Source organism: Chenopodium album, chromosome 6 (genome assembly GCF_948465745.1).
Source record: "Chenopodium album chromosome 6, dcCheAlbu1.1, whole genome shotgun sequence".
Taxonomy (NCBI): Eukaryota; Viridiplantae; Streptophyta; class Magnoliopsida; order Caryophyllales; family Amaranthaceae; genus Chenopodium; species Chenopodium album.
Genome location: NC_137839.1, coordinates 22,078,475 through 22,096,691, shown reverse-complemented (window position 1 = coordinate 22,096,691; position 18,217 = coordinate 22,078,475). Strand labels below are relative to the sequence as shown.

The 18,217-nt window shown below is 41.6% G+C and overlaps 1 protein-coding gene and 1 non-coding gene across 2 annotated transcripts; one reads left to right on the top strand and one right to left on the bottom strand.

Moving 5' to 3' along the window:
• Positions 1 to 15,852: 15,852 nt before the first annotated feature.
• LOC145637457 (small nucleolar RNA R71) lies at positions 15,853 to 15,959 on the bottom strand. The gene has a single exon (XR_014114239.1). It is a non-coding gene; the product is annotated as a small nucleolar RNA R71 (small nucleolar RNA).
• Positions 15,960 to 16,828: 869 nt separating this feature from the next.
• On the top strand, positions 16,829 to 17,715 carry LOC145636785 (DNA damage-inducible protein 1-like). Its single transcript, XM_081688334.1, has 2 exons — positions 16,829 to 16,999; positions 17,155 to 17,715. Exons 1-2 carry the CDS (start codon positions 16,829 to 16,831, stop codon positions 17,713 to 17,715), a joined length of 732 nt encoding a protein of 243 aa, XP_081544460.1.
• Positions 17,716 to 18,217: the final 502 nt, after the last annotated feature.

Below are 18,217 nucleotides of genomic sequence, written 5' to 3'. Positions count from 1 at the left end.
TCGAGAAGTTGTGTCTCACACTTGTATGGGCCGCACAGAAACTAAGACATTAGATGCTCACTCATACAGTGCATGTCGTGTCTAAGATGGATCCTCTCAAATACCTGTTCGAGAAAGCAACACTCAACGGCAGATTATCAAGGTGGATAGTCAATCTAGCTCAATTTGACTTGAGATTTGTGCCACAAAAAGCCATCAAAGGTTCTGCAGTTTCTGACTTCTTAGCAGACTTTCCGCTAGAAGAAGCTGAAAAAGAAGAAGATGAGTACGATTTTCCTGACGAAGATTTACTCATGATCGAAGACGATAGTTGGACGCTCTATTTCGATGGAGCTTCAAACCAAAAAGGATGTGGTGTGGGAGTCTTGCTCGTATCGCCCAATGAAGAACACATCCCAATTTCCATGAAGCTCGACTTTGATGTCACCAACAATGCCGCAGAATATGAAGCATGCATTTTGAGATTAGAAACAGTTGTCTCCTTGGGAATCAAGAAACTCAGAATCTACGGTGACTCTTCACTAATCATTAACCAAATCTCTAAGAGATGGAAAGTGAGGAGTGAAAGTCTCGCTACGTATCAAGATCATTTGGAAACTCTCACGGAGCAACTAGATGAAGTGGAATATACGTATTTGCCAAGAGAAGAAAACCAGTTCGCCGACGCACTAGCTAAGTTAGCATCAATGGTGCGAATTCCAGCTGACACGATCAGGATGCCACTGACCATAGAGAGAAGATATGAACCAGCTTATGTTCATGCACTTGATGATGAACAAGAACCACAGGAAGAAGATGAAGAGCCATGGTATACAGACATCCTTAATTATGTGACAAGAGCAGAATATCCTCCTAATACTGATAAAAGGGCACGCCGTGCTTTGAGGCTCCTGGCTTCACAGTATGTGCTCATCAAGGGAGAACTCCACAAGAGAACCGCAACGGGAAGGAATCTCTTATGTATAGCCAAGAAAGAAGCACATAAAAGCATGGAAAACCTTCATGCTGGTATATGCGGAACTCACATGAATGCAAAGATGTTAGTCCAAAAGATTCAACGACAAGGTTACTATTGGACTACTATGGAGCGAGATTGTCACGAGTACGTCAAGAAATGTATGAAGTGTCAAATCTATGCAAACTTACAGCATGTTCCACCTTCGCTTCTCTACACGTATACTTCTCCATGGCCTTTCTCCACTTGGGGCATTGACATCATTGGAAAAATCACACCACCAGGACAAGGGGGGCATGAATTCATTCTCGTAGCAATCGACTACTTCACCAAATGGGTCGAGGCAGCCTCATATGCCAAGCTGACGGCAAAACACGTAGCTCAATTCATTGAGAAAAATATTATATGCCGCTATGGGGTACCACATGAGATGATCAGTGACAATGGAACACATTTCCAAGCCGAATGCGTGGAATTGTTGCAGAAATATCATATCAAACATCATCGATCATCACCTTACAGACCACAAACGAACGGAGCAGTCGAATCGGCCAACAAAAATGTGAAGACCATCATCGAAAAGATGACGGAAAATTATAAGGATTGGCCAAGTAAGCTACATTTCGCCCTTTGGGGTTATCGAACCTCTATTCGTACATCGACAGGGGCTACCCCTTTTTCTTTAGTCTATGGCGTCGAAGTTGTACAACCAATCGAGCTCGAGATACCTTCTCTCCGAATTGCATTGGAAAGCCAACTAGATGAAGTCGACTGGATTAGAGCAAGATACGACGAACTGGTCTTGCTTGATGAAAAACGCTTGGCAGCTTTGCATCATGTCCAAACCTACCAACAGCGTATGGCACGACATTTTAATAAAAAAGTCAAGACCAGGAATATCAAAGAGGGTGACCTAGTGCTTAAGGCACTTCGTAAAAATGTGTTAGATTCAAGAGGAAAGTTCAGACCGAACTGGTCAGGCCCGTACATTGTTAAAGCCATCCTGTCTGGCGGAGCGGCACAATTGGTAGACATGGACGGTAACGGCTTCCATAATTTAACCAACTTGGATCAACTCAAGAAATTCTACACCTAGTCGCATGGGTTCATGACCCAATAGAGCTACGTCTGGCCTGATTCCTTTTTAGGATACGTAGGCAACCCCTCAAGGGGGCCCGGCCACTTTAAAATAAAAAAATCCTCCCTCTGTTGATCTAATATGCGCGTCGGTTCAGCATTGCGTCACGGCAAAATAAAAAAATAAAAAAAAATAAAAGAAAAAATGTCGCGACACGGGATTTCATCCCGTCTGACGGGAGAAGTTCCCGTGTCACGGCAATCTCTGAACGAAAAACAAAACAGGGAATCTCCCGTGACACGGGAATTTATCCCGTCTGACGGGAGAAATGTCCCGTGCCACATCACCTCTGTCAGTCAAAAAAAAAAAAAAAATTTGTCGTGACGCGGGAATTTGTACCGTGTCACGGGACCCTTTCACCGTTACACGGTGGACTTTCAGTTTTCCCGTTTTATTTCTGGAATATTGGCGCATTCATTGTTCAAGTTTTTATTTTCGTTCTTCCATTGCGTCCGACTCCTTGACTCGGATAAATAAATAATGAATAAAAGTCATTGTAATTTTTATCTTTAAGGCTGAAATAAATGTGTTATTATTAAAATAAATGCGACTAAAAGTATTGGCATCATATGCCATATTTTAAAATAAAAATTATAAATAATAAAATGCAAAGCACTATTGATCTAATCTCTTTTCTCTTTAGGAACATCCTTCTCTTGCTCAATTAGGTCGGCCTTCACCATTAGTGTATCTTTTGTAGCCCAAACCGTCACACCCCAGTCAAACTTTCACCCCTTTCACCTTTCTTGAACTTTTTCGGTTGTTTCTCCCTATACACCATCTTTTATTTACCCTTTCCTTTCACATAGGTCTTCTTTCTTGGCATCTTAGGAGTCTTAAACTCAATTCCTTGTGTTCTCGGACCTAGACGATCTTTAAGAGGAGCCTTCTTATCTCCAAGACTACTCTTTACATCAGACTTGCGTGATCCAAATCGTTCCCTCCTACTTCTAGGGTTCAACCATGCCTTGTATGCACTAGATAAAGGAGGAGGAGCTTGGTCACTTGCAGAAACGGTCCACAAAGGTCTTCCAATCCAATAAGCCTCGTACTTGTGAACGTTACTTTCATGCAACGATACTTCACGAGGACTATCGTTATAGCGTGGAATTACTTGTTCAAGTCCATACTGCCGCATCAGTCGAGAGGGACAGTAAAAGGTCAGTTTGGAGATACTAGGAATGCGGCAATATGGAGTTTCATTCGTGCCAACTGACAGGGGAATAAACGCGTCGTCAATTGTCTATCCCTAGATCAAATACAATTTATACAACCTAAACAAACCTAATACGAGTATAAGGCAAGCATAGGGGTCGAACCACAGAGAACGATTAAACACCACCAAATGTTATCGACAATTAAGCTAGTCCGGAATAGGAGATAAATAAACTAAAGTCTAAAAATGCTAAAACAAGAAATAAAACATTAAGGGAAATGGTTTAGGTATAGCATTCACTTGAACATAAACAAAGGCATAGAAATTGAATTAATTATGAACTAAACATGCTCGAATATCGAAATAAAGAATCCAATCTAGCCGCCTTCCGGGGTCAATTGGCTTCTCCTAACATAGCCTCTATGTTTCCACATTAGAACCATATACTAGGAGGTACTATTAAATAACAATCGATAGTAATGAACCTTAACTAAGTCAACTTCCGTTTCTTGTTAGCAAAGATTCACCTTTAATCAACCAACAATGTGCACTTGCAAGAAGATTAAAGAATATCAAGCATATAAAGACTTTAATCACAAATAAATCAATTCTAAACCCTAGAACATGCTCAAGGTCCAACTACACCACAACCATCCCCTTAATGGGGAAATTACTCACTAATCATGTTGATAACAAGATTAATTAACAAACAATCAAGGATAAACATGATCAACAAGCAATACCAAAAACTAAAATAATAATAAAAAAAAAACAAATAAAAATAGAGGAGAGAGAGTAAGAAATTGCTCATTAATTGAAGATGAAGGTCTACAAAGGATTGAACAAGCTCCTTCTTCAAAATCCAAGTTCATTAATGAAGAAAACCTCACTTTCTCTCTCTACCAAAGAAGACTAATCCTAACCTAACCTAAAACTAATTAGAGAGAAGAATAGATAGTTATTGAATGTTCCCTAATTACCCCAAAAAAATGGGTATTTATACTAACTTAATAAAACTAGGAAAAATAGAAAAAGAAAATAAATTAAAATAAATTAAAAGGAAAAGTAAAAATAGAAAACTAAAATAAGAATAAAAAAAATAAAAGAAAGAAAATAAGAAAAAGAGAAAAAAAGAAAAAGAAAATAAAATCGAATAAACCCACAAATCCCCACCAAAACCATCAGCTACCCCATTCCCCTTTCTTCTTCGAAATTGGCTGCTTCAATAATGGGTTTTAATCCCATGCTTTTCATCTCACCAAAGCAAACTAACAACCATCATCATCAAATCACAACTTCTCATCATCATTGAAAATCGGCATCAAGCAAACACCACCGTTCGATCCTCATTAAAAGCCATGTGCATAGCTCGTGAAGCGGTTCGGTCAAACCATGGGTATGTTCGACCACTCCTCTTCGAATAACAAAACCCCCAAAGTCTCTGACTCGAAGTTCGGCCGAACATCTCAACGGGTTTGCTCGAACTTGATTGATTTTCAATTTGTTCTGATTTTTTCTGTAATTGATGCTGGTGGGCGATTTGTTGCTTAATTGGTGGTTGTTTTGTTGTTGTTGTGGCTGGTGGTTGATTGGTGGCAGCAAGGGAGTGGTGTTGCGGGGTGCGCGTTGGTGTTGTGAGGGTGAGTGGAATTGATGGTTGATGGTGGTTGTTGTTGATGATTGGTGGTGGGTACGGAGGTGATTAAGGGAGGCAGCAGCTATGAGGGGTGTTGTGGTGCTTGCGGGGTTTCAGGCTGGTTGTGTGTGGTGGTGTTGCGGGGTTGCAGGCTTTGGTTGGTGCTGGTGTGTGTGGTTGTGTGGCTGGTCGAGGGAGCTGCTGTGATGTGTGGTGGCGCTGCTAGGTGGCTGCTAGGTGCGGTTTGTTTGTGTTGGTGCTGCTGCGGGGTGAAGCAGGGGAGTGGATTGGCTGGTTGCGGTGGTCAGGTGGTTGGTTGTGTTGATGTTGGTGTTGGTGGAGCAGGGCAGCGAAGTGTTGTGTTTTGGTGTGGTGTAGGATAATGAAGGGTGCGGTGATGGATAAGGGGCAGCAGGTTTGGTTGGCGTTTGACTCAACTTGGAACCCGAACCCATTTGACATAAAACCCGAACCCCTACACACAAAACCGAGGAGAAATCAAGACAAAAAGGAATGAAACAAATAAAATAAAACTAAATAAACTAAAATAGGAAATGAGAGAATTAAAACTAAAACTAACAAAATTAAATAAAACACAAACAAATAAAATGTGAAAAACACTCCAAACTAATTAAAATAAATAAAAGTAAAATAGAAATAAGAGAAATAAAACTAAAACTAATAAAGACAAAAAAAACTATACAAGCAAATAAAGTAAAATAAAATACGAAAATAAACTAAAGCTAATAAAATAAAGAAAATAAACTAAAACGCTCCAACACTACCAAATAAACAAGAAACTTTATTAAAGAGAAAACAAGAGAAAGAAAGGGAAAATAAGATAAAATAAACACGAAAATGACTCTAAAACTACTCCCTAAGAGTGACATAAATGTCACTCATCACCAACCATCCTAGTAAGCCTCCACCAAGGCACCACCCAACGAATGGAAAATTCCCTCTTTGCAAAGAAATTTTCCAATCTTCATACGACATGTTCGCAGAGTAATTCTTCTTCCTACGGACTAAGTCGTTAGGGCCATATTTTTCAATATCGTCGGGGGCTTCAAATAATTCCAAACGCTCCATCAACCAAATCTGCAAAAAAAGAAAGAAGAGAAAAAAAAAATACTGCAGAATCCCGTGACACGGCAGTTTTAACCATGTCACGGCAGACCCCGTCGTGACACGGTGCCTGTTTTGTGTCACGGGGGCTATTCGGAGCATATTTTTACCTGTAATAGTACCAGAGAGCCCTTCCCGATGGCTTTCCGGTCAGCTTTTGCCTCGTCAAGGCCATAAAATGTTTCTCCAAGGCACGTTGGCATAGGAGATCTCCCGGATTCAACATGCTCAAGCACAGACGCTAGACAAGCATGTCCTACCCTACCGTTTGCAAATAGTAGCTTGCTAAACATGCAAAAAATATATGCCCTTCTACGATATACATGATATGACTCAGAGATAGGGCGATTAAAATATAAGTTAGCAAGTTTTTCTAAGTCTACTTCATTACCACAAACAATTCTATTTAAATCTGGATCTGTTAGATTCAGATGGCGTTCAAAGTCTTGGTAATAATATTCACGTAGGGTAGGCATGGCTATAAGATTTCTAGCAGGAAATCCAAATATTGCACCAAATTCCTCCGGCAGAGGACAGATTTCATCATAATCAAATTTGAAACAGTGCGTTTCTGGACTCCAATAATCTAATGCTGCCCTAAGAAAATCATGTTCAATAGCTACGTGTCGCAGGGCTAGCAAACCCCTGACATGAAATAATTCTAACTCTCTTTTTTCAGCATTGGTCAAAGAATAAGACCAGTCGCGCAATGTATTATCAAAATTCTGAGACATGATTATTGAAATATGAAATTCTAAATTATTTTGTGTTTCGTAATTATGCATATCGTGAATAATCTGGTCTTATTTTATAGCAAAAGCGCTCGAAACTGCCCAGAATTTATCTTTTCATACGCGTAAAATACACCGCTGAATAATACGCGTCCCGTGACATGGGAAATTCCACCGTGTCACGGGAACCTTTGCCGTGACACGGCAGGTTTTGCCGTGACACGGTGAACAGTGCCGTGTCACGGCACTTTACGCGCTTTCTTTTTTCATCTTTTCCCATATCTATCCGGATTTTTTGTAATTTTTTATCTTTGAACGTTTATTTTTCAGTCTTTTCTGATAGTTTTATTTCTAATAAAATTCTCACCTTTTTTATTTTTATCTTTATTTTATTTTAAGATTTTATTTGTTTTGTTTTTTTTTTTTATTTTATTTTTGGGAAGATATTTTTTATGTTTATTTATTCATCATTTTATTTTTATTTCTTTTCTTTTCTTTTCTTTTGGGGAAAGTAGTTTTATTTTGAGTATCTTTTTTTTATTTTTATTTCTTTTCTTTTGGGGAAGGTCGGTACCCTCCATTACTCCACTTATGTTTTTTTCGTCGTGTCGTTTAATAAATACACAATCACACACAAAGAGTCTCAAACACACACTAACACACCACAATAATAGATATATAAACTGTAAATAATGTACAAAGAGTCATAATACATAAATATGTCAAGTGTCATCAAAACATGTACAAAAACCCTCGGTAAAAAATCCCTAGAGCCAGAATCAGTCTCATCTCCACCCTGTGCATGTGGTCCACCCTGTGTGTATGGGAACGGCGAACCGAAGAGTCCCTCGACCATCCGAGTACGGGGAGTAGCGTCCCTACTAGTCCCCGTAGGCCCAGCAGTAGCCAAGCTCAAAGCAGGACCCGTCCAGCCTGAAAACGGAGTAGACTGGCCCAAAGATACTGGAATCGTCGGCGAAGGCATCGTCCCATACATCGGAACCGAGAGCCCGACAACGGTGGAGGAATCCCGGATAATGGAGCTGAAAATGAACCAGGATCCAAAGGAGACCCAAACTCAGGAACTGGAGGCTGTGAAAATGACTGATGTTGCCCCTGACTCTGGCCCGGGAAACGCTGAGAAGACTGACCCTTCTGCCACTGAGCCTCCTGGAATGGCTGAGTAGTCTGAGGCTCTCGCTGAGAACGCCGGTGAGCCTCAGGAGATCGTCTACCACGACCAAGCTCCTCCTCGTCCGAGCCTCTAGGCCTCGAGCGCGAGCGGGACCTCCGTCGCTCCTGAAAGACACAAAATCAAAAGGTGTCAACAATGCAAAATAAAACAAATGGTAGAAATAAAAAATAATAGGTGATACCTCAAGAACGTCGCTAGAGCTCCGACAACTCGCACCACGCCGAAGCTTGATGATGCAATACTTCAGCGCGTCCACCAGCTTCATGATTCCCATCACCTCCGGGCGGTTAGGCTGAGGATAAAACAAAGAAAAATCAGTAATAAGCATCATTAAAAGAGTAAATAATGCGTCGAAGAAAACTCACCGGCTCAAAAACCTCGGGCACTGACTCCTGCGCCTGTCTATAACCCTCCGGCGCGTCAGCAATATGGTCCTCCGTGATACTAATCGGCCCAGGGTAGCGGACAGACTGAGGAGGAATATGAATCCTCCCCACAGGGTGGATGGTCGTCTGAAAATATGATCGAATCATCAAGTTATTCGACTATCTAAAACAGAGACTGGCAAAGAAGATTCTCGAAAGAAATCATACCTCGGGAAGACGGGGTGGAGGAGCCAGAGAGGGAAGCAAATCCCGCGCATAGTCGCTCTCCATGTGAACGAGCTCCTTCCATGGAAGAGTGTAGCGCTCTCCCCTGTTGATCAACCCTCTGATCAAGCGGGAGTCCAGCATCGACTCTGGCGGAGATGAAGGCACCACAAAGCGATCGCCGCTATGCTGACGGACGACTCGCTCCCCCAAATACCAGACGAAGCGCCCGGTACCAACCAAAATGGTACGGTACGCTGAAAGACGTAGGGCCTCGGGTAGATCAGTCATCCCGGCCCAAGGACGGTACTGGACATCGATGGGGACCTGGAAACCATAAAAAGTTAGGCGTGAAACAACGGAAACAACATCAGAAGGAAAAAACTCAACAAATCTAATCCTTACGCCAACGGAAGAGGTGCCTCGGCGTAGTAGCCCACGAAGCGCCGGAACAGACTCCACCCGTGACTCTCCTCGGTCACGCCAGCTGGCCCCGACGGGGAAGTCATGGACCGCTCCCCGACGCCGGCGAGGAGCCAAGCCTGGGAAGTACTCGTAGAACCATAGCTGCAACAAAAGTGATACTTAGCACACGAGTCGAACAAGCTAAAATGAAACAAAAAGGGAAAAGATCATCACCTCTACGACTCTCCACAGACCATAAACGGTGACAGGGGACTCGTCATTCAGCTGACGGCAGCCATGACGTAGAGACAGAAGAAGATCCGCGTACCCAAGACTTGCCCAGCTGTAGGATCCTATCTCGGGGATACTGGCCAAATAGGGAAGGTAGCAGAGGAGCACGCGTGAACTCCTGTCGGGAGAGAGGGTCATAGAAATCAGGATCAAGATAAAGATCCGCACCCGCTGCTCGGCCGTCGTATCCTCCATATCAAAGCCGCGAGCAAGAACTGAAGCCGACTCCGATCGTCCACTCCTAGGACCACCTCGAGACACCGGTCGGGTCCTGATGTGCTGAACAATCGGACCTAACAAATCAGCTACCTCAGCCGATGTCCAAGATAGATCAGACATCTGGCCTACTGCCCGGTCAGTGAAGCGTAGCCCGCTGATCATGCTGAAGTCTAGAGGGGTCATCGTCATCTCCCCCCAAGCAAAGTGAAACGTGTTGGTAGTATCCCAGAAATACTCCAACAATGCGCGAACGACCGTCGCGCCGCAACCCAGAGGGCTGCGAAACCCTACAACCGCCGCGTAGAAATTGACTAAGCCAGACGACTCCCATAGGGCGCTCGTAGCAGGATCCCTCGTAATGACCTGGTGAAGTCGAAGGATCAAATCACCGGCCCCGGAACCATGCTGGCAAAGTGTGCCATCGACTATGTCAGAGAGTGCGCGGTGAGAGACGTGGTTTTCACGGCAGAAAACCAGCTGGTCTGGGGTCCACGGAGGTGGAACCCACCTACCCCTTCTCGTAGAAGTCCGAGGCTCGGACTCCAAGACGTCGTCGTCCATGCCCTCAGAGACAGTGGGAGTGTCCTCCCGAAAAGCCCGACGCCGGCCGAGGGTAGAAAGGTCGCAATCTCGTCGTCTAGGCATGCTATTATCAAAATCTAAATGTTTAGCATCATTTCCTAAACATTTAATTCAAGTTGCATATTTATAATAAAAATCTAAATACTTAGCATCATTTCCTAAGTTATTTAGTTGTTTATTGAATTATATGCTAAATCTTATTAAAATCTAAGTGTTTAGCATCATTTCCTAAACATTTTAAATTGCAAAATAATAATCTAAATACTTAGCATCATTTCCTAAGTTATTTAGTTGTTTATTGAATTATATGCTAAATTTTTACCTCAAGGCTAAAAATTGGCAAAATTATGGTATTTAGTTTCTCCATGACAAACTAATACTACAGTTCTCCTAGCTGCATGATACTATGTTCTCCATGACAATATAGTACATATGCAAAATATGAATCAACACGTCATTTCACAAGATTCACCACCATTTTTTCACCATTTCAAAACCTGAACATTATTTCACAAAGTAGCACCCAAAAATGGTGATTTGCTCAATTCTCCATCAAATCATGCACTTTTTGTCTCAAATTTCTCACAAACACACATGTATACATATACAAGTAAAATCATGGAAAGAATTTCAACATAAAGCTTCAAAATAAAAAAACCCCCAAATTGATTTTTTAGGGTTTGTCATGAAATTGTTTATGTGAAGCAAATTCAAAGCAAAAATCAAAGGAAACTTACATGAATATTTGTAGAGGGTCGAAAAAGAGGAGAAGATTGAGAAATTACAGCAAATTGGTGAAATTCGAACTCCAAAACTCGAAAAAATTTCCGGCCACCAGCGCGACTGCCGCGACACGGTCAACACTAACCGTGACACGGAGAAGCAGTCCCGTGTCACGGTGAGCTTCAAGGCTGACGGAGCTCCGACGACTTAGGCGGCAGCTCCAAGACAGAAACAGCAATGGCAGACAGCAGCAGCGCAGAACAGTAGCAACAAACCGCAGCAAAACAAAAAAAAAAAGAAGGAAAAAATCAGATCTGTAGACTAACCGTGTCACGGTGAGCTTCGACGGCCGGCGGTTAACCCTAAGCGTGGCACGGCAATTTTGGTAAGCAAGGAGCAAAAATGGAGAAATGAAGAAGAGATGTGAAATGGTGAAGTGTGAAAGAGAATATGCGGATTTAAAGACAGAAAGAGACAAAAAAAAAAAAAAACAAAGTAACCGTTGCACGTGATTGATTCAAAAGCAGCAAAATAAAAAAAAAGGGAAAAAAAAGTTCCCGTGACACGGGATCCTAGTCCCGTCTGACGGGAAGTGCTTCCCGTGTCACGGGAACTTGCTGACATGGCGCGGCAAAACTGCGCTTGGTCAGGGAATATTCTTGGCTTTTTGACTAGTTTGACTGATTTTCCGAGTTTATTGGGCGATTATTTTTCGCTACAGTTACGCGGAAAATCCCAACTAATATTTAAGGGGGACTAAAATTACCATTTTACCCCTGGCAATTGTCAAAGCCTATTTTTCGGCATTTTAAGCATTTAATATGGTCGGATAATCGGCTTAAAATTGTGAATCATCTGCGGCCCACGTTCGGGGATAATCGAACCACCGTACACTTATCAATTTTCAGCAATCGTCGGCTTTCCTCAGGCTTGGAAAGCGTTATCGGTGGATTTTTCTTCAAGTATAGAAAACCGCCAAGTCGGCTTTCCTCAGGCTTGGAAAGCGTTATCGGTGGATTTTTCTTCAAGTATAGAAAACCGCCAAGTCGGCTTTCCTCAGGCTTGGAAAGCGTTATCGGTGGATTTTTCTTCAAGTATAGAAAACCGCCAAGTCGGCTTTCCTCAGGCATGGAAAGCGTTATCGGTGGATTTTTCTTCAAGTATAGAAAACCACAAAATTTCTTTGTCGACTTTCCTCAAGCATGGAAAGCATCATCGGTGGAATTCTTCAAGCATAGAATGACACCAAATTCGTTCGTCGACTTTCCTCAGGCATGGAAAGTATTATCCGGTAGCTTTCTTCAGGCTTAGAAAACTGCCAAACTCTTCAGTCGGCTTTCCTCAAGCATGGAAAGCGTTTCAACCAATGTCACTCGGTAGATTCCTTCAAGCTTAGGAAGCTGCCAAATTCGTTTGTCACCGACACACTGGTGCCAGATACGTATTCTATCCCTTTACTCTTTTATCCGTGGAATTAACATTTTTCTGCAGGTATCGGCGTACACAGAATGATTTAGGATCGCAGAACGTCTTAAATCATTCTCTGTCCCTATCGGCTACTTTGACTATCGTTTTCGAAACTGGCATTTCTACAAACTCAGTCAAAGTGGGGGCTTCTGTAGACACCTAAAAATGTCTCCCCAAAACCAAACCCGATGATAAATAACCTTTCACCGCCACTGTTGGTCGGGTTTAATATTTAATCCCGAGAGTGCTTAAAAAATCGTATTTTATTAAATTCATACTTTTGAAAGGTCCATGGATTAGTCTTGGTGTTTGGTAAAAGCATAGTTTTAATTTTAGCCCAAGCTTGTTAATTAATTTTAAGCCCAAACCTTTTTATTTTATTATTTTATTATTTATTTTTGGCCCAAACATTTTATTTATTTTTATTTTATTATTTTCTTATTTTAGCCCGAATAATAAAAGTCAGAAAAAAGCCCGAAATTATCAATCGGCACTTAAAAAGCCGAAAGAAATTAGGGTTAAAAATGAATTTGGACGGAAAAATGGACTGGAAGTGACCGTGTCACGGTACAGTCTGACCGTGTCACGGGAACCCTTCCCGTCTGACGGTGGGACTTCCCGTGACACGAGAGGTCTGCCGTGACACGGAATGTTCCGTGTCCTTTTCGCGTAAACCCTTAACGCGTTTTTCATTCCGTTTTCTGAAAATTTTCCGCGTCACTCCAAAACTGTACCGTGTCACGGGAAAGTGTACCCTCTGGCGGTACAGTCTGACCGTGTCACGGGATACTTTTTTAGGATTTTTATCATTTTAGGGTTCCGTGTGCTCCCTCAGCACATTTTCCCTATAAATACCCCCTCATTTCTGATGTACGGGGCAATCAGAATTTTATTATTCTTATTTTCTCTCTTCTATGCTATTAACCTAAACACTAGCCTACCCTTTTCACTTCAAAATTCCTTCTTCAAGCACTCAAAGGAGTCCAAATTTACTCGAGGTTCTGTCCTTAAGCCAAGGCGTGAAAGGTAGAATCGTTTGAGGGTTTGGCCCCAAAATCAACCTTACTTTAGTTAATTTAATTTAGTTATTGTTTTATTATTTCCTTGAAGTTACTAACTCGTTTATTATTTTGTAGTTGCAAACAAACAGATTCAAAGTAAGGATCATGCTCTTTTTATTATTATTTTTCTAACGATTTTTATGTTGTTGGAATTATGATTAAATTGGTTTTTATATTAATATTGATTTTATTATTTATTTTGATCACCATATTGCATGTTTAAAGAGAATATGTAATTGAAAATCACGACTAATAAGATAATTTGGACAACCGGTTTAGGATCCCTTTTAATCTTATTATTAATTGAAGTGATCACCAAATTTTTAGAATAATGTGTGCATTAATATTCAACCAATTTAGTTAAATAATAGTTTGGAGCGAATTGAATTTTTTGTTTGTATGCCTTTGAGATCACATGAATGCTTTTCACTATAAGAATCGAGTAAAGGCCAATACGGGCGAATGTGACTCCATGACTCACTTCGTACCATCATCCCCGATCCTCCTTTCATGGTTCCGAACCATATGGAGTTAGTAATCTCATGGATTATGAATGGGGTGTAACCTTCACGGGTCAATCGTTGTTGCCTATCATTGTCCCTTATCGTGGTTGCCTATTTATTATCCGTGAACGGTTTACAAGTTCCTTAAAAACTTGTTAGCGGCTCCCTACTTTATTTGTCCCTAATCGTTGTCCCTAATCGTAATGTCAATTCCCACTTCCTATGAGTGCCAAGCATATTCACAACATGCTTTTTACGTAGGCGCACTTCAAACGACGCCTACAGGTCCCAAATCCTATTTCAATTATTTAATTTAATTTGATTGTTTGATTTAATATTTGATAACTTGTTATTTGATATGATTTTAGGGTGATTTTGGACCTTGTTTACTCGATATATTAGCATCTTGGTTCACTTCTATCCTATTTTCGTTCAATTTTTGTGTATCCCTTGCTTCACGGGTTGTTAGTGTTTTTGTTGAGTTTTTAGGTCCAAAGGCGATCATTTTAAGCATATGGATGATAAACCAAGGTTAGAAGCCGTGACAAAGGAGCAAAACCGAAGAAAATGTGAAGAGAAGGGCCTAGAAGACCATGCACGGCCGTGCCATGTCCTGCACAACCGTGCAGGGGTGCTCAAGCAGATCAGTGCTTCTGCCTGATCTTTCACGGCCGTGCAAGACTTCAGCACGTCCGTGCAAATCAGCCAGCACGTCCGTGCAGATGCAGCACGTCCGTGCAGTTCACTTGGCCCAAATCAGTTTCAAGACTGATCTTGCATTTCAAGGCTGCACGTCCGTGCCGTATTTGGCACGTCCGTGCAGTAATTCCTAGCCAAATCAGTAGCAAACTGATTCACCCCCTCTGACTCTGCTTGGCCATGCTTAGGGTGGCACGTCCGTGCTACTTAGGCTGCACGTCCGTGCCATTCCTGGCACGTCCGTGCCTTTCCTGGCACGTCCGTGCGTACCTGTAGCAGTGCCCGACTCTTGTTTTCTCCGTCCTTTTTATTTGGGGGGTTATATAAATACCCCCCCTTTGCTCATTTGTACAGCAGCCAAGTTTTTAGTGCTTCCTCTTAGTTTGTAATTGTAGAAACAAAAATACTCTCGAATTATTAGTTAGATCTTAATTATTAGCTTGGAAATTTCAATCTCAATCATTGTTGAAGACAAGTTCCACCATTGTTAATCAAAGTTGAAGCTTTTTAGTAATTATTTCTCACTCTTTTCTCCTATTTCTTCTTGCTTTGTTGGTAATTACTTGCTTAATCCTTGTATGCTTAGATTGTAAATTAGCTTAATTCTTAGTTTAATTGTGCTCATGAATTATTTGAAATCCTTAATTGCTTTAATCTCCATGGATTGTGAGTAGTCTAATTTTCTAAGGTTTGGGTATTTCCCTCAATGTAGTCAATAATTACTTGTTGCATGTGCTTATTTGGTAATTGTTGGGTGTTAATTAGGCGAGCTTAAGTGGTTTAATTGCTTAGTTCTTATATATGGCCATTGCTTTGTTTCACTTTGCATGACACGGAAGAGTAAGCAATCACCGCTTATTCCCGTTGATCCGGAGCTAAATAGGACTTTGAGAAACGTCAGGAGACTTTTGCAGGGCACACCCGAGTTCTCCATTGTGTATTTGGATTCGGATCCGGTAGAAATCTTTTCGACTAACGAAGAAGAGAGCATGGGTGATAACAATCCTCCTCCACCATTGCTACGAGATTATGACCACCCCAATGCCTTCACACTTCGGAGTGGCATACGTCTCCCCACCACTAATGCAAACAATTTTGAGCTATCGCCTCAACTCATCCGTATGATACAAGCTGATCAATTTGGTGGTAGTTCTCATGAGTGTCCTTTTGCTCATTTGGACAACTTTCTCGAATTGTGCACCACCATCAAGAAAAACAACATTACGGAAGATTTCATCCGTATGCATATGTTTCAATTCTCCCTCCGCGACAAGGCAAAGCATTGGTTGAGAACGGTAGAAGAGGGATCATTGACCACATGGGATGAAGTCACTAGAGCTTTCCTTGGAAAGTATTTTCCACCCGAAAAGACCGCCGAACTAAGGAGGAAAATCACCACTTTCAACCAAGAGATTGATGAGACTTTAAGTGAAGCTTGGGAGCATTTCAAGGACTACACTAGAAAATGCCCACACCATGGTTTCACATCATGGATCATTGTTCAAAGCTTTTATGATGGTCTTACTCCTACTTCAAGGGCCAACCTTGATAACGGGGCTGGTGGTAGCCTTAAAAAGCTATCGGTGGATGAAGCATACAAAATGATTGAAGAAGTGGCAAAGCACTACGCATACGGAGGTGATAAAAGGCAACCTCAAGCAAAGAAGGCCGGAATCCACGATCTTAATGCAATAGACCTTATTGAATCAAAGTTTGACATGCTAGCTCATAAGCTAGATCAAGCCACCCTTACATCTCCAAGCTCTGCTTCACAACAAGTCATGTCTTGTGAAACTTGTGGAGGAAATGATCACATGTCCTCTTATTGGAACTCAACCAACCAAGAGCAAGCGGCGGCAATTGGGCAAAGAAATGAGCCATACCCCCAATCCTACAATCAAAGTTGGAAACCCCAACAAAGTACGGGATGGAAGCAACAAAACCAAGGGCCCCCACAAAATAGCTACAATCAAAGCCAAAACCAATCCCAAAACCACTACAACCAACCTCACTCTCAAAACCGACAAGCTCCATATCGCCATCCCAACAAAGACCAACAAAGGCAACAATATAACCAACCCGCTCCTCCACCTCCTCAAAAGTCTAGCCTTAAAGCCGCAATTGAGACCTTCATTACACAACAAGGAAGAAGCAATGCACATGCAAACGAACATCCAACAACTTCAAGCACACAACAAGATAATTGAGAATCAATTGGCACAAATAGCACAACAAGTTGGAAGTTCATCCTCCAATCCTAGCGGTCACTTCCCAAGCTCAACAGTGGTGAACCCAAAGGAGCAAGCTAAGGCCATTACTTTGAGATCGGGGAGAGGTTATGATGGGTCGGTCATGAGTGAAGAGGAGCCTCAAAATAGAGATGAGGGAATTGTGGTGAGAAATGAGGATGAGTTTGAAAATGAAATAGTTGATGTTGAGAAAGAGAAGCAACAAAAGAGTGACGAGGGAGTCACAAAAGAAAATGAGGGAGATGAGGAAAGAGTAGAAAATCCCCCTATGAGAGTATACAAGCTTCCCTTCCATTCCCTAATAGGATTATAGAAAAGAAATTAAATGAGAAATTCTTAAATTTTCTTGAAGTCATGAGAGGACTTCAAGTGAACATCCCCTTTCTTCATGCTATGTCACAAATGCCTACATATGCAAAAATTTTTAAGGATCTTCTATCCAAAAAGAGTAGACTTGAAGAGAGTGCAACCATATCCCTTCCTAAGGAGGTGAGTGCAATCATTCAAAACAAGCTTCCTCAAAAGCTTGGTGACCTCGGTAGCTATGCAATACCGGTGAAGATTGGAGATATGGAAGCTATGGATGCTTTATGTGATCTTGGGGCAAGTATGAGCTTGATGCCCTACTCTATTGCTAAAAGTTTGAAAGTTGGAGACTTGAATCCAACAAGAATGTCCTTACAATTGGCCGACCGCACGGTTAGGCTACCTTTGGGAATTCTTGAAGATGTGCCGGTTCAAGTTGGAAGAGTATTTGTGCCATGTGATTTTGTGGTAATGGAAATGGAAGAAGATACTACGGTGTCCCTAATCTTGGGAAGACCGTTTTTGAACACTGCGAGAGTGGTGATTGATATGAAGCAAGGAAGATTGGCCTTGAATGTGGGAGATGAGAAAATATCATTTTCATTCCCACAAACATTGAAAAAGCCATTGTATGATGAAGTTCATAGAGTTGATACATTGGAAAGGGACTTAGAGAAGTTCTAAGAGAATTTGTTTGAAGGAGATCCATTACAAGCTATCCTAACGGGAGGCTTAGTTGAGGAAGGTGAAGAAACAAGGGGGTATGATCTTTTGCTCAACCAACCTTTAGTCCACAATGAAAATAAGGTGAAAATGCTTAATGTGGGGGTAAAAGAGGAGAGGACTACGCCTCCTCATAAGGTTGAACTTAAACCCCTTCCTCCTTTACTTAAATATGCTTTGCTTGATGATAGTAAGAGTTATCCCGTTATTTTCAATGCTAAGCTTGATGATACCTCTCTTGGGAAACTCCTAGATGTTTTAAGAAAGTATAGAGGTGTCATTGGGTATAAAATTGATGACATTAAGGGGATAAGTCCTACTATATGCATGCATAAGATTTTACTTGATGATGATCATGCTTCCTCGATTGAGCACCAAAGAAGGCTCAATACAAACATGAAGGAAGTTCTGAAAAAAGAAGTTTTAAAAGTTCTTGAAGTGGGCATAATCTACCTTATCTCCG